The sequence below is a fragment of the Anopheles stephensi genome, chromosome 2, assembly GCF_013141755.1.
Source record: "Anopheles stephensi strain Indian chromosome 2, UCI_ANSTEP_V1.0, whole genome shotgun sequence".
Lineage (NCBI taxonomy): Eukaryota > Metazoa > Arthropoda > Insecta > Diptera > Culicidae > Anopheles > Anopheles stephensi.
In genome coordinates this window covers 31,627,347-31,644,291 of record NC_050202.1, presented here as the reverse complement: position 1 = coordinate 31,644,291, position 16,945 = coordinate 31,627,347, and the positions used below count along the sequence as shown (strand labels likewise).

Genomic DNA, 16,945 nt, shown 5'->3' with positions numbered 1-16,945 from the left:
CATCCGAAACAACTGGTTCAAAAAGAAAAAAAAGCACAGGAAGCACATCACGTGCCACCGTGGCCGATGATGACATACCCTTTCCGGACTTGGAGATAAGGACGAGATTCGCGAGGGCCGCTCCCGTATCGTGCCCGACCAGGGTGATGCGCTTCGGGTCACCGCCGAACGACGCAATGTTATCTCGAACCCAGTGCAGAGCGAGAATGATGTCCATTAATCCTAGATTACCGCCGGAACCGGGTGACAGTGAGGCACGAGTTTTTAGAAAACCTACGAAAACAGAAGAAAAGAAAAGCCGAACGGGTGTTTGGCGTTAGCGACAAAGAAGTAGAGCGAGCAATAAGATAAACTTCTTAGAAAATCACAACATTTATCTTGTCACAACAGCATTACCGAATCCTTTTCCGCTGTCACGTCTAATGAGATTATGTCCCTTTGAACGAGATTCTAGCCGGTGGGTTTTGTTTTTGTTTTTTGAAGCGAAATAAAACATCGGAATTAATGCGCCCGTACCGCATAAGGCGGATCGCCGGTGGGAAAGACTTGATTTTAAATTTAACACGAAGTATCACCGGTTTCTTGCTTAATTTATGTGGTGTTTCTTTGGTGATTATGGTAATGTTTTACTTTGCCTGGACAGTATCTATTTTGAACTGATGTCACTGGTTCATGGCCTAATAGATTGATGACTGTTCCATATTGTTTGTTAACATTTTTTGGCTTGAATCCTTAAATTCCTAATGATCTTATGACTCTACAGCAATATTACCTATAGCCGGAGCAATAGGTCAAGCTGGGGCATATGGGAGATATTAGTCCTATACGCAAGCACAAACCGATTTCTACGGTATGAGCAATAGTTTGAGGTTTCTGCATATCATATGTAATAATTAGCTTATAACCAAGATATTCTTCGCAATTAATTGTTTCCTTAAAAAAATGTGAATCATAATGCAAGGGCTTCACAATAGCGTCGTAAGACAATAAGAAGGATAGAGTGAATGAAGAAATGTACACATCAGAAAGATTTAGACAAAAGGCGGGAAACATACAAGAGATAGATAGTGGACAAACAAATCACCTATGTTAGGGCACACAGACGTGAAAAGATCCGGAGTTAGTCGTGTTTTTCTCATGAATATAGTCTTGTCTCTGGAAAATCCCGAGACTGAGGCTCTTATATTACTTTTATCTCCTCACATTTGATGTTAGCTAGGAGATATGCCTCGGAGACATGTTCATGAATGCGAGTTCTTTCTTTAGCCTAACTGACAATTCTCCGATCGGTCTGATGTGCTTTGCACAGTAGGACTGGTGATCAAATCCCATCCATCTCTCAGGTTCGCAGAACTGACTATCCAACTACGGGTAAAATCAAGTCAGAGATAGCTAGAAATGGACTTCTCCAAACACATGTTAGATCGTATGTTCGAAGCTTTAATCGTCCCGATGCGCACTAAAAGATGCTGTTGAAGTCTTGTGTGTTCTATACTCATACTGGAGATAGTTATTTGGAAACCGTATACCGATAAATGGATAAATACAGCCAACCTGTTATGTCTTGATTAGACTAAAACAGCACAATTTTCAAAAATGGTTTATAACACGCGTTGCCTGTTACTCAGAATCTAAAATTTGGGAATGTGAGAACGAAATTTTTGGGTCCTGTGCATGGCAAAATATTTAAAAGGCGAAATAGATGCACCAGGCACCGGTTCCAGAATCGATTTCTTTTTGTCGCATTTTTCGACCAGGCAATAACAATTGATTAGGATCTCTTGTCGCCGATCTAACAATATAGCTCAATGTAAGTTATAAGTTCGTTTATAGCACTTTAAGTCATGCGATTTCATTACCCTCCTTCTCAAAAAATTGCCAAAAATTACTTAAACACTATAAGTCCTTAAAACAGGTTCAGAAATCGGATCCTCCCGGCGACCCTATCATTTATCTGACCATCAACTTACAAAAATCGTTTCAACAAACCATCCTTCTTAGAATTAGGGCTAGAGTAAACCAGAGCAAAAAATAATACATTCAATTATTCAAGCCAAAAACCCCGGACGCACCACTTTACTCCTTGCTCACTCCACCCTGTCCTGGCCAGTGATTGAGCATTCAGTCTATCGTCGTTTTTTTATCTCTCTCTGGTGGAAGGCATTCGTTCTGAGATGTACGTGCTCGCATTAAAGGGGGCGATTTCGATCTCTATAGAGAAGCCAAAAAGGGGTCGGTCGAACCACCGAGGCGATAAAACAAATAAACCATTTCCATTCGATGTTTATCTACTGATTACCTTTGGTCCTTGGGTGAAGCCAACAGAGTCACAGGTCCAATCCATTGCACGAACTCACCCACGGTCGGTTTCTTCGCAAGATGCCGAGTGGGATGGAGTGTGAGCGAGCCTCGGCAGGGCTCGCTGGACTCATAAAATTGATAAATGGTAATCTTCTAGGTAAACATATGCTCACTAGCATCAGTTGAACAAAAGGTGAAGATGTTCGACCTCCTCGGTGGCTCTCCTCCTTGAACATCCGAGTTCGATCGATTGGTTCCGATTCCGTAGCATGATTGCTGCATTTGCTTCGCCATTGTCCTCCTGGCGGGCCATTATGTTTCGTGCAAATAAGAAACAATCGCTTTTCTTATCGCAATTCGCGGCGTGGCAGAAAGAAATGCTCCAGAACGCGTTAATCTAATTTCAATGGAAGATCGCCCTGGGTTGGGAATGGGAAATAAGCAATAGGGCCGAGCAGCAAAGGCATCCCTACCGTCTCGAAAAGGGAGTTTATTTATTGACTCGTTCGGGATCGATCCTAACGAATGGTCTAGGTGGCGTTAGTTTTCCTACCCGTTCAGATCCCCTTTCCTTCACAATGCTCCAACTAGCAGCGTGCTTGATTTATGGAAAATTCATAGTGAAAAGTAAACAAAACCCCCGTTGACTCCGCTGGCCGTGCACTAAATATTGCTTCCTTCCCACCGGGAAGCTCTGGAAACATCCTCATTGAAGCGAAACGATCGGGTAGAGCGAATAAATTCGATTATTGAACCGCATAAATCAAACGACACACTCGATAGTTTCAGCAGACTTTCGCCCAACCGGTAAGTCATAAAGCTCTCGCCCTGCACGGGCCGGTAACTCCCCACGAGGGACAGTTACGTCCGGCACGAGGCGTTATTTTTCTTGTGCAGCTGCACCGTTACATACACAGCTGTATGATCACGATGTTATGCGAGTGCGAGTGTGTGTGTGTTTTATGTTGCTCTTTTTTTTTTGTTGGACACTTTTGCCGAATTTCGCTTCACTCTAGCAATCATTGCATATGATATCAGGTGGAAAAATGCATCCGTTCGCATTGGTACGTTCACCCCTCCGACGGAATGCACCATTTGCATTTACCGTGAGAGACTGTAGTTCGCGGCAGGGATTCCACGATTTTGAACTGGAGTGTCCTTCGCTCGTTTTTTTTTTCTTTCTTAGGGGTACTTTTTCTACCGTCCCAATTTGAATCACCTTTCGCGCTGGGAAAAATCGCGAAGCTTTGAGTCAGCTGCAGCACAGTTTTCAATCGATGCTGGCCATGATTTACAGGCTGTTCGGGGATGTTTTATGTTGCAGTTGAATGTGAAACGAGCTGGGGACTTTTTCCTCTTTTTTTTGGTTCGCTTGTTTGTCATTCCCATAACAACCAACATCGATGAATGTTCGATGACCGGTGTGCAGGTGCAAGTGCCACGTTGCACTCTTTATGATGTGATTCATTTTGCTAGTTTAACTACCAGCTTGTCGCATTTGAAATAAAATCCTATTCTTCCCATCCCCGGGTTTTGGCCCTGGCTGTGTGTATGTTCTTTATTAAATATGTACACACAGGAATGAAATATATAGCTCGAATCGCACTAGCAATCAGTGTACGGTGCGCCAGTTTTCGCGTTACCTCACTCATCCAAATCGACGTTTGTAACGTTGTTTTGCACCACTGATGGTTTCGTAGTTAATTCGCATGTTTCATACTCGTAATATTTTTTTTGATCCTAGATTATTAAAATCCTGGACATCGACTGTCAATAAGAACCTCCAGTCGTAATGCTGACGAAATTATTGAATTGCAGATGGAATGTACTTTTGCTTGTTTTATCATTGACGGACATATTGACAGTGACAAGAGAATAAGACCGCCTGACCAAACAGACAAGAGAATATTTTTTAAATAAATTGATTCGATGCCTATTTTTAGGAAAAAGGGCTGTCTTTGAATCAATCGAGAAATCGATGATGAATATCTTTTTGCGATTCCCATGAAATTATGGACAGAATAATTTATACAATAAAATCAAAATAGTTAAATTTAAACTTAAAAAATTGTTTAAGGAAGAGAGACCTTGGGGTGGTCCGGTGGCCAATGCGATACCGGCGCCGGTCTTCACACGGCAGGACCGGGGTTCAAATCCCATCCGGACCGCCTCCCCGTACGAAGAGCAGACTACTTTACTTAAGAGTAAAATTAAGCCACAGAAAGTCAGAAATGGCAGGCCGAGACCTCTCGAGGTTGAAGTTCCAAGGAAGAAAAAGAAGAGAAGAACTTGCTTTTATTCTATTTAAAAAAAATTCCAGCTTTGCTTTGAAAAAAGCAATGTATTAACAAATAAGTGACCCAGCAAAAATAGACTCTATATCAAAACAAACCTAAAGACTAGGAGACTGAACATGGCCACACGAAAATAATGATTGAACTATTATTATAAATTAACATTTGGAACGATTCCAAAAGAGTCGTCCTAAAACATATTGTCGTTGATTAGTCACCAAATGGGAAGCAGCCTTGAATCCTAAAGCATTATACATGTACACAATTTACACGATTGGTTCCCTGGTACAAACAATTCTATCTCTGAGGTCTGGTATAAGTAGTTGTCTGCCTCCTATGGATCTAAAAATTTAGTATAGATAGGTGGTCAATGGACCCTGTTATAGTTTAAGAAGGTATAAGCTCTATAGAAAACATTTGGTTCACAAGAGTATGTAGTATGATTAACGTAAGCCCATCTCAAACGTGGAAACAGAGTTTTTGTGACCTTTTTTTTAAAAGTCTCTAATTTTGCTTTTCTTTTTTTGGTGTTGTGGAGAAAAACTACACTTGCCAAACATTTTTATGGGGCGCACTAAAGAACGATACATCATGTTCAAACGATACATGCATCCTTAAACATGCAGAGCTTTTGAAATTGTCAGGACAAAATGGTTTTCAAGAGTTTATCTTCTTTCAAGGATTATTTAGGCGTAGTACGGCTGGCCCTGCTTGTTACATGGGATTCTGTTTTTTCTAGTAAAAGTCGACATTATTTTATGCCATTCTTTTTTTTAGTTTAATTAGATTTGTCTTAAATTATTTGTGATTCGTTATCATAAGTTGAAACAGTACCAAATTTGATGAAAAAAACATCGATGTTGAGGATAACTTTGAAATGATTTTCGAATTAATTTTATCAAGTGGCGGAATATTTGTAATATTTATAGTCGCAGTACTCACATATACCTCTGACTCTGTCCTAAACTGACGAAGCCCTCTTGGCCGCGTTCGAGAGGAAGATGCTCAGAAGGATTTTTGCCCCCTATTTGTGGAAGGACAATGGAGGAGCCGCTACAATGACGAGCTCTACAAGCAGTACGATGATCTTACCATCGTGCAGCGAATTAGACTCGCCAGGCTGCGGTGGGCTGTTCACGTCATGAGAATGACAACGGACGACCCAGCTCGTAAAGTCCTTTTAGGCCGTCCACACAGACAGAGGAGGCGTGGTAGGCCCAAATTGAGATGGAGTGATGGCATTGATGCGTCCGCCAGAACGGCCGGGATAACGGATTGGCAGACGACGGCGCTAGACCATGCGGGATCGAGGATTGTTGCAGCAGGCCAAGACCGCGAAGCGATTGTAGCGCCGGATAAGTTAGTAAGAAAGCATTGAAAACTATATTTTAGGCTTTGATTTGAAGCAGACAAAACATCTGTTTTGTGTATCCAGCAAATTGTATACCAATTTGCTCAAAAGTTGTAAAATATGGAAAGCTGGTGGGAGCAATGAAAGATGTATAGCATTAAATCCAAACTCTTTTTTGAGTATAGTTGTCTCCTTCTATTTATCTTCTGGAAGTGAAATTTATTTGAAAAAAGGGTACTGAAAAACGGTGTACAACACAGCTAAAAACTGCCATGAAAATTGTTGTCAATCAAAGTGATGGAGGTAGTCAGTAATCTGATGGATGCTGAGACACTAAGAATTGATTAAACCAGTAAAACACTTCGTTCGTGGTAAAAGAAGATAAAGGATTATTAGGAGAACGATACAAAAAAAATCATTAGAGAAGTTTTTTATCGGATACCTTCATATTAATTTGATAAACAACGCTCAAATCGAGAAAATTGTACCAAAACTCGGGATACTTAGCAATTTATATGTTTGCCATTTGTAAAAAATTAACAAAACGACTTTGAACCCTACCGTATTTCATCCAGTAAATGTATTCCAATGTGCATTGCTACAAGTGCTCTCCCATATCAACAATTTCGATATCTGTTTCGTGTTGCTGATCAGCAGCAACCATAATAACTCGTCTAAAAAAACGCATTTTGCATTATATTGGAAATCGATTCCAATTTACGAACAATATTCGATGTAAAATGTGGCTCTCCATTAACTTTAACACACCCTCAAACGGCACTTTGTAAAGCGTGAAAGCGCCCCGAGGATCGTTTTTGCCCACAGCAAAACGCCACGGCATGTGGGGACAACACGACACGGGCAGAAAAGCGCCATTGTGCGATATTCGTCTTCTCGTTGAGCGTTGAAGGTGTCGGAACACCTGTGGTTAAATTACACGTCAATTCAAATGCAGTCTCTTTGGCGAGATTATTGTTGGGTTGGCGATGAGGTTTAGGATTTTTCTCGCACATGAGGTAGTTCGTGCGTGTATGATGGTTTTTATTTTGTCCTGGTCTTTTTTCCCTTGCGTCTGTCGTCCTCGGTCGCCACCGTTCTCGCTCGTTTTCACATTTCATAATCTGCAGCACTACAGTCTGGCATCCTTTGCCGAAACCGAAGATGGAGATCCTCACCACAGGAGGCATCACCGTACTGGGCCGGTTTCGTTTTCACCTTTTGCACCGTGGGTAGTCCAACCGCAAACTGCCCCAGACGCATGGCAACCGAATGTTGGCTTTTTTTTGGGGTGGAAGAAAAATAGGTGTTTAGGTGAGAGCATTACGAGTATCCTTGGGGCACGCGTGTTGAATTCGAAATTTGAAAGCCAAAGGCGTAGGCTTTATGGTGAACGTTCGTGTCCTAATGCAATGTCTATGGGTGTGTGTGTGTGTGTGTGGCAAGCAACCCAGTCAGCTATAAATATTTGTGTCTCACTTACGGTCGATGGACAAAGTTCCCTGCTGGTGTGTTATCAACGATGGGTAAGAGAGCAAAGTAAGGTGAGAAAAAAAAACACACACACACTCATATCAAGTGAATCACAGCTCACAGCTGGAGACAGACAGGTCGTACCTTATCACATGTACGGTTGTAGAAAGGTACTAGCTAAAGGACTACATGGTTATTGGCTGGAAGGTGACCTGGTGAGGTGCAGAGGGCAGAACATTCGATGGAAAAACTGTGTTAACTGTAATGGAATATGGAATGTACTTGAAAATTCTTCGCCACTCATCCGTCAACCTCAACCGATTCGTGCCAGCATCTGGGAATGAATGTGCTCGCTCAGCTTCCTAATGGTTGTGAAGAATGTAAATTGATGCTGTCGATTATCGATGGTACAGTAAGCGGGAATTGAGGATATGAATAGAAATTGAGTATTTGCTGTGGTGGTTATGTATCGGCATGATGCTCCTGTACAATGAATTTTGCACAAAGTTATCCGTGCTTGAATTTTGTTGATGTAAATTTAACAGTAATATCACTTCATCACATCACATTACCTAAGGACGCCCTGAGCTGCTGAAGCTTAAAAATATTTATTGCATTGAAGCCTAACTTATGACAGGTATACTATTTATTTATACATAAAAAGAGGCCAGGCCGTACTGCTTAAAACTAAAATACAAAAATTAATACAATTCACGATGGTTTGGAGACATCCGACCCGCCCTTCTGCAAACCGTGAAAGGGCACCTTATCCCGGGTGAGCTTGGTCAGGTGTAAACCATACGTAGAAACTTGAAATCATTTTGTATTTAATATGAGCCATTTTGAGTAAAAATGATTCGATGGAAAACCGGCCAAGCTGATAAACTCAAACGCCCGGTGTGAACACCCTGGATCAATCACAATGAATTTGAGGTTAGTTCATTTTTACTTGAAGCACGATTGCCACACATTCCGATTATTAGAAAATTGTGAAAACATAGGATAAAGAAGAGATTATGAGTGTTTCGTTCGCGTATAGCACACTCAAAACGAGCGAAAGGCTAAGGTTCCATTGGGCCACAATTGATAGGGTGAAAAAATCATTACAGATCGATCTATTTAGCAAAAATTGAAATGCTCAGGACAAAACTTAGACAATTAGTAATACAATTGGTCCGTATGTTGTCAATATCTTTGTAAAAATAAGTCAGTTGTAGAAGACCAGTCCTCCTCAGATCCTCCAAAGAGAAACATCATTTATTTACTATACATTTAAAAGGACCAAAATTGATTTAATCCTTTGCAGAAGCAGAGTAAAAATGTCGAGAGAATTTAAGTCCATTTTATTAACGTTGGAGGGAATGAGGGTAATCCCGATGTAAAGTTGCTCAGTATCAATGCTGTCTTCGGTAGCGTCAAACCTGAGGATCTCCCCGTAAGTTTGAAATTTAATTTCCAAACCGAATATATGACCACTGTCATGAACGTTGTCTTGCTGGAGTAACATGAAATGAAAAGTGATATTAAAGGACCAGCTGCTTTCCTTATTAATGTTATAATCTCTGGGTATTCACCATGGTAGTCCGGTGTCCAAGGCGACAGCGGCGCTGGTCTTCACACGGTAGGACCGAGGTCCAAATCCCATCCAGACCACTTCCCCGTACGTACGAGTGACTACTTTCTTCTTCTTCTTCTTCCTTGGCACTACAATCTCGAGAGGTCTCGTTCTGCCATTTCTGGCTTTCTATGACTTAGTTTAACTCGTAGTAAAGTAGTCAGCCTTACGTACGGGAAGTGAGAAGAGTGGCTACTTTACTACGTGTAAAATCAAGTCACAGAAAGCCAGTAATGGCAGACTGGAAAAAAAACCTTTAGAGGTTGTAGTTCCAAGGAAGCAGAAGAATTCACCAAACTGCCTTAAATTTTTCAAATTCAAAACGTTGACCAACAACAGCGTCATGCATGGAATCATGCTAAACAATAGCTGATGCAAAACATGAAGTTTCAGCATTAAAAATTGTGGAGCATGAGCAGTCCTGAAGATAAGACGTAAGATTATTCCGTCTTTAGAATTTTAGTCAGTAGTTCCAATCCACCAGTAGTATCCAATCAGTAATAAAAAAAGGACCTTATTCACATGAGATTAAACCGAAAGTATGCTCTACCATAAGTATTCTCACTTTCCCTGCAATGCTTTGTACTTTTTCTTGGAAATTACATAGACATGTTTTGAGTTCTAGTTCTAAAAAAGGAATAAGGATTTCTTTTTCTTTTCTAGAAGCATCATAAACTTCTAAATTTGATATTTTTAGATTAGAAGATATGATTGAGTGTACAAATATTCACTCTCCTATGGCAGTCACATCACATTTCAATTGTGTAAAACTGAATTCCAGTCTTAATTAGTGGATAAAGAGCACGACAGGACAGAAATTTCTGAACGTTCGAAAATTCGATAGCCTCGTAACAAGCTTAAAATTTTGTTTTGTAACTAATTAAGACAAATAAAGCATTCCAGTATCAATCACGCTGATTTCCTAAACAACGACATCGAAAATGGCAACGTCCCCACACCCAATCTCGATGTTGCAAATTTCAAAATTTTCACCCATACATGCTGCGAATAGTTTATTAATGTTTACATTTTTGCAATACACTTGCAGTTTTCCATCGGTCCGTTCTAAAGGGTAGGAAAAACAAAAATCCAATTTACTACCTACCAACGTGCGTGTTCGGTACAAAATGCTGTAAAGTCCTACGATCCTAAGCGCACCGACCGATAACGACATCGATGCGGGTGCGTTTGTCGGTCGAAGTTGTGCGATGCAATAAATATAATTCCATAACGAAATGAATCCCAATCATGACACCGTGCATCCAGCAGCTGGAAGCTGGATTTCTTGTGCCAAGCAAAACGTGCGCCAGATTTTAACCATTTGCCGTGGGATGTTGTTACGCGCGCTTGCAAAAACACACAGCTGCAGAGCGCGATGGAATCATTTTTCACCATTTATTTATCGTTTCGTTTGGCGTTACTTCGCGCATGGGAACATGCCACCCTTTCCGTGCACGGGTGTGTGTGTATATATCTTGCCACCTTTACCCATCACGCATGGAGTGCAACGTGTTGGAGCGTTTGTTTTGTCCTGATTGCTCTGGGTGTGTATGTGTGTTTTTTTGTTGCAGTCCTGGTCTTCTACAAATAAACCAAACCAGTTCCATTTCCAGCGTTATGACAGTGCGGTTCGAAGCACCGGGCGGTAATGGTTTCTGTATAAGCTTCAAACAGCACTTAGGTACTGTTTGACATCGTTCGAGCGAGAAGCTGTCGAGCAGTGGGACGGATTAGAGATAATCGTTGTTGAATCACAGCATTTTGCGAAAGTGGACTGCTTTATCAAATGCAAACCCAGTTTTATTGCCGATAGTTCGTGACAGGTTGAAAATTGCAGGAATTGCAGCGGCAAACAAAACGTAGGGGACTCAAAATTCAAAAAACCAATTCTTGTGTAAATTTTATGTTATCTGCATTTTAACATTCGTCCATATGAACATTCTTTGCTGGAAAATTTTTATGTTCATTGCTTGTGAACACAATAGGAACAATCGTAGCAGCGGTGTAGTGAGCAGATAATCATCTTATTGTACATAGTGTCCTCAACAAAGCGAACACTTATCCCCCCACCCCGGTATGATATACTCGTGTCATAAAACACGTCAAGCGAGGACGGAAAAGAATTTAATAACATCATAAAATGGGGCACCATAAAACTTCACTACCACGGCTGATGATCGAGCTTTGCCGTGCCGTATAAGCATGCATGAAAAATGAATCTTTCGGCGTGGCTTGCCATTTCAATCTTTTGATAAGTAATGATTTATGCTATAATTGTGCGAAAGAACAAAGCAACAACCGAGACAAAAAATCATAAAGCACCAACCAAGGTTAAAATATGTTACTCGTTCTGACATACGTTCAATGTACAGCGGTGTGCTCCATTACTGGGGGAAGGTTTGGATTGCAAAGAGTAGCGTAATAAAAATATGTGACCAACACAGAAAATCCTTCCCGAAAAACCACTCACCACCACGCGACAGATGGTTTGCGTAGTGGTTTTAGGCGGCATAAAAACCGAGAAACAAACGAATCTGAAAACCCTCCTCGATAGACCCCGGGCTATCCACAGTGAATAATATAAATTTTCATTATCCTCGGCCCGGGAACGGGAGCGTACCAGGAGCGACTGCCACTAACATTCAAACACTTCTATGGAATGGGAAAGGTAGAGTGAGATAGTGTGTACACTGAGTCTGGGAAAGCTACTAACCAATAGCTAGCCACCACCATCGCTACATAGATTTACGAATAGGTTAGTTGTGGCCGGACGGTTTCCTGTCACTAGTTTTATGCGTTCGTATTTGTGCCGCATACTACGCCCGAATTAATGAACGATGACGTTGATGATGACTTGTTGGAGGCCAACACTGAGCTCGCTACCAACACTGCAACACGCTGCGTATAGACGAGATGTCGGCTCGAACCTTTCGCAAACTGCATTTTCTCGGGCGTCGTATCTTACAACTGATGTGCGTGAGTGCAGTTGAAATCGGTTTGAACCGTTTTGTGATAGCATTGAGCCTAACAGACGGCTGCACAGTGTCCCGGTACCTTGGAGGCAGACAATTCGCTTCGCGCAAGCGATAACTTTGCATGCAGATCAAGCAGTACGGGTTGCTAAACGGGCGTGCCGGCATTGATAACTTACCGAGTATTCCTAAACGAAAATTGACTGTAACAACTATGACGTGACCGTAGCTGGCCAGGGCCGAACCGTCGTACGGATTGCCGGAACCCCAGTCGTACGCTTCGCCGTGGATGTAGAAGAAAATTGAATAGGGTGCCTCCAGTCCGCGGCTTCCTGTAGTGCGAGAAGGGAAAGGAAGTGGAAATAACTGATTAGTACGCTGCGTGTGTGTGTCGATTCTATTTGCAGACTTAGGTTGTTTGGTTGAATTATCACTGTACGTGTGTTATTGCGTGATATGTTTTGTGAAATTGCATCCAAAGGCGAGCACGTTAATTCATAGAACATGTTATGTTACATTGTTCCAAGTGTTTGAAGGAAGTAGCATAATGGTTGATTTAAACATTGAAGACGAATCATCACCTACAACTGGCCTCGGATTCTCTAATACCCTTGTAAGGTATTAGGCTTGTTAGGCCTAAACAGGCTTGTAAGGTATTGTTTAGATCCTACCAGGAAAAAATTGGCAACTGCATATCTGTGGAATCAAAGAGCTCTTCTGGCGTTTCACATTTTGGCAATTTGGGACCTCTGATTTTCATCTCTTTTTACCGACGAAGTCATTCTGATCCTTTCTGAAGATCTTAAACTGTTTCTACCATTCCGGTATATTTCTGATAGTCTCGTCCGACAAAGATCTGTGAACTTTTACTTATTTCTATCGATAAGTGCTTTTGTGCCTCAGACGCACAACTACAACGAAGCAATACCGTAAAAGATTTCCCTGACGATTACTGAATCCCTTCCATGCTCATTAGTCATCATTACTTGTTATAGTTTCTATAAGTACGCGTAAAATATGTACTAGGGCCATCAGTTTCATTCAGTTTCTTCTTATTCTTTTTATTTGGCACTACAACCTCGAGAGGTCTCGGCCTGCCATTTCTGACTTTCTGTGTCTTATTTTAAACCGTAGTAAAGTAGTCTGCTCTGCGTACGGGGAAACGGTCTTCACTTGGCAGGACTCAGGTTCTAATCCCATCTGGACCGTCCCCCGTAGCGATGACTGACTATTCAACTATGTGGCACAATAAGTCTAATTAGTATGCCAGAAAGAACAGGCATGACCGAAAAGGTCGTTTGGTCAAGATGTAGTCTTAATGAAGCTTTCCATTACTGTAAGATAAATTAAGCGGCCATTTGTTATAGAATGATAAAATTTAAAACTGCCAATAGGAAGTATTCCAGAGAAATGTCCAAAGAAGTATTCTCTGATTTTATTCTCGTTGCATTTATTCTCTGACGAGCAGGCAATCTAACATTTATGTGCTAGCGTTTCAGCAACATTGGAGAGCTCGATTGTGAAAGTAGAAGCTTTTCTGCTGATAGAACGTGGAATTGTGCATGGCCATAAGCCATCTGTCATACACATATTTCTATTTTTTTTCTAGAACCAGTTGTTATCAGAAAGACTACTTTCTAGAATATCCAGATTCAAAGGATATTTATACACATTCCAGAGAAAGCTGAGTTGGTACCTTTTGGAGCTTACTCTACAGTTAGCTGAATTGAAAACATTTCTCTCCTGTTCCACTGCCGTCGAACTTGTACGTGACGTTTGATAAGGCTTCCAGCAAAAGAGATATGTTGGGCATCTGTCACCAATCTCAACATTTTGACGGTTATGGTTTGTCAGGATTATCCGATAGTTCGCATTGGAACAGTATAAGTTAAGCTCTCATTTTTTCCCTAAAAGCAAAAGCTGTTCAACTGAAATGCGGTAGACCATTCTGGTAGACCAGGTTGTCGATTAGAGCCATATTATGCTCGTACATCCTCGGCGTCAAAGTTTAGTTTTTAAATCACATCATAGAAAGAAGAATGTTATTCTGAAGAAAACTTGTTTCTTTCCTAATTAGTCACAACTTCAATATGACAAATGTAAATTTATTTTTCCTAGAGTTCGTAATACCGCCTGAGCCCTAAGCCAAAAAATATTCCTCTGATTAGTTGGAGTCTCTAAACCAGCTTCAATGGAAACAGATTTTGTCAACGTTGCTTCAGAGACACTGGTAAACACCTGATATAGCCCTTGCACAAATTCCATTTTTTTCATGGAATTACCATTAAAATTTACTTGGAACAGGCGTGCATACGTTGTAAGTAAATCATACAACAGCGAAAATGAAGTTAAAGGAAGAAAGAGTTACATGCAGGGGGTTTAGGTTTGGTCTAATCTGAAGTTACTGCTAATCCGTTTGCTTGCAATACTGTACGATACGAAATACTTAAATAAAAAGCTTAGTAACATACATTCCAGTTCTGAGCTTCTTGTCACTTCACAAAATTTTCTAATCCATTCTCGATCCAAAATAACACATTCTTAGTCATCTTTCTTGACATGACATTTCAAGCATGTTTCCTCTGTAACGTGGTTGGATTTCTTACCAATCCATACCGCGCAAAACATCAAACATGAAAAACCGAATCCAGCGTTAAAGCCTACACGAGCCGGTAATCACATGAGCTGAAACATCAAATGATTATAACATGACACTTGATGTAAGCAAGAAACGAAGCGGGATTACAAGAGAACAGTAGCAGCAAAAAATGTAATTTTTAGATCCTTCCTCCATCAAACGTACCAGGGCAGGTGTGCTCGAGGTAGAAGCTTATCTTCATTAAATGTAGCTTGCTTTTTTAATTTCTTATACCGTTGACATCAACACAAGGCTAAAGAAGCTGTTTGTCGTTTTCCTGTCAGCCTTGCGGATTTTAACCCTCCTCAAGGAATCCTGCCTGTGGTTTGTTACAAATAACGTGAAATTCATATCAAATATGAATTGTGCTCCCACTCCCTCATATCCACAACCACATCTTATGGTCTAAAATACCAATCGGCAGGATCGAGTTTCAGCTAAAAATGATGAGAACGAAAGAGGAAAGAAAGTCCCGGTTCTTCATACGACCTTCGTGATAGCTGGCTTAGAGAATGGGGACAACAACACGCAGGTGGGCGGAAGAGGATTATTACAACCACAAATCGGATACGAAAACAAGAGAATCGTTTAAGAAGCTACCAGTGTGGAGGAAAGGGAAACAGCTAAGGATCTGTTTTTAATTGCAAAGCACAACGCTTGCTCGGTGATTGGCGATGGTGAATACTAGTGATGGGTTGTCTGGAATGCACCTACGGTTCCACTCCGGATCTGAGAAGGGTGACTCCGATTGTGATTCCAAGGAAATGGAGTCCCTGTTTCCACCTAGAACCGTACGGAATCATTGGAACCGTCGGAATCGTCAGGACCGTCGTGAATCGTAGCCAGCCAATATAGGTACACACATATCCACCTTTGTTGAACAGAATCAACGGTTCCGGGCTGATTACCGATTCCGACGGTTCTAACAGTTTTGGTAAATCCATACGACTCCGACAATTCCGACAGTTCCAATAATTCCGACCGTTCCAATGGTTACGGACGGTTCATTCCTACCTTGTGGAACTGATCGTGCTGTTTTTGGGAACCAGTCCCGCATTTTTTATTTATTTTTCCCATCTCTAGTAAACACTCTCCCATCATGGGCGAAAGTGTCCTGGCCCCAAGCAGTGCCGCCACAGTGAATGTCCGAAAACCGATCGATCGCAGGCGACAGAGTGCGTTATGAAGAAACTTAATTAAAAATAAATAAATGAAAGCACAGATTGACGCCCGCTGTTACACATTTAATTAAGATTTCAATTAATCCGTCCGTCCGCCCGACCCAGCTCGGCCCCTTGCTAAACTTTCGATGAATCCGCTCGCTCCGAATGCTTGAGTGAAATGGCGTTTCACGGAAGCAATAGCACGAGAGCTTAGTGTTTTAAAGCTGTAGCAAGCTGTAAAAAGGACGCATCATCTTTGCTACACTCGCTCTTGGTTGAATCATGTTGCGAAAAGTTCTCGCCAGCACGTCTTCATACCGGCGAAACCACCAGACGATTTTCCTTCGAATCGTCACAAGCACCGTGTGAGGTTGCGCTTTCCCAGTTTACGACGATCATCATTTGCTTCGCAATAGCTTTTTAAATGAGCCACTCGCCCGGCACACGACGTATAATCGGCAGCACAGACGAAACGCATACGCATCGGCAGAGTTCAGCATTTGAAATGTGGCTCAATTATGGCTCGAAACACGTGACACGTTCCTCCTGGTGGGAGTCTCCAAAACTCAAAAAAAGGTTGAATAATCGTTCACTAGTTTCTATTTTCTTTTTGGGATTTTCCTCCAACTGCAATGACAAAAAATATCCCAGACAGAACATTTTCGGGTTTTTTTTAGCATTGCTAGCTCCATGTTACAGAAAAAGAACCCACCGACGCGCTTGTGTGTCGTCTTCAAATCGTTCGGTGCTTAGAGAAGGACAAACCCGAATGATGGAAAACCGAAAATGTTAAAGTTGAAATTCAATTATCATTTATCATTTGCTGGAAGTACCACTTGCACCCAGCACCTGGCGTTCTTGAGCCAGACGCGAGGCAACGCACAATTTCTCGAACATCTCTCTCGAGCAGCATCGAGCGCCACCCATAGGGACAAGAAATAGCGTTCTGTCCTCTAACATACCCAAACGAAGGCAAAAAAAAGGAAACCACACGACGCGTCTGGACAGAACTGATGCGAGAGAGAGAGAGAGAGAGAGAGAGACAGAAAAAACGAATCCTCACAAAATGTAGAAAAATTGTCGTTCGAAAGAACACGACTGCAAATTCGAATTCGAAAGAACAAATAAAAGCCACACACAA

The 16,945-nt window shown here is 41.5% G+C and overlaps 1 protein-coding gene across 3 annotated transcripts in view; it reads right to left on the bottom strand.

Moving 5' to 3' along the window:
* LOC118503178 (neuroligin-4, X-linked-like) overlaps nucleotides 1–16,945 on the bottom strand; it is a 170,577-nt gene that overhangs the window by 42,076 nt on the left and 111,556 nt on the right. For all 3 annotated transcript variants that reach the window (XM_036036151.1, XM_036036153.1, XM_036036152.1), the window contains 2 exons: nucleotides 12,183–12,335; nucleotides 79–273 (listed from right to left, as the gene is read on the bottom strand). In XM_036036151.1, coding sequence (XP_035892044.1) covers nucleotides 79–273; nucleotides 12,183–12,335 — 348 coding nt within the window. The remainder of the gene's footprint in view (nucleotides 1–78; nucleotides 274–12,182; nucleotides 12,336–16,945) is intronic.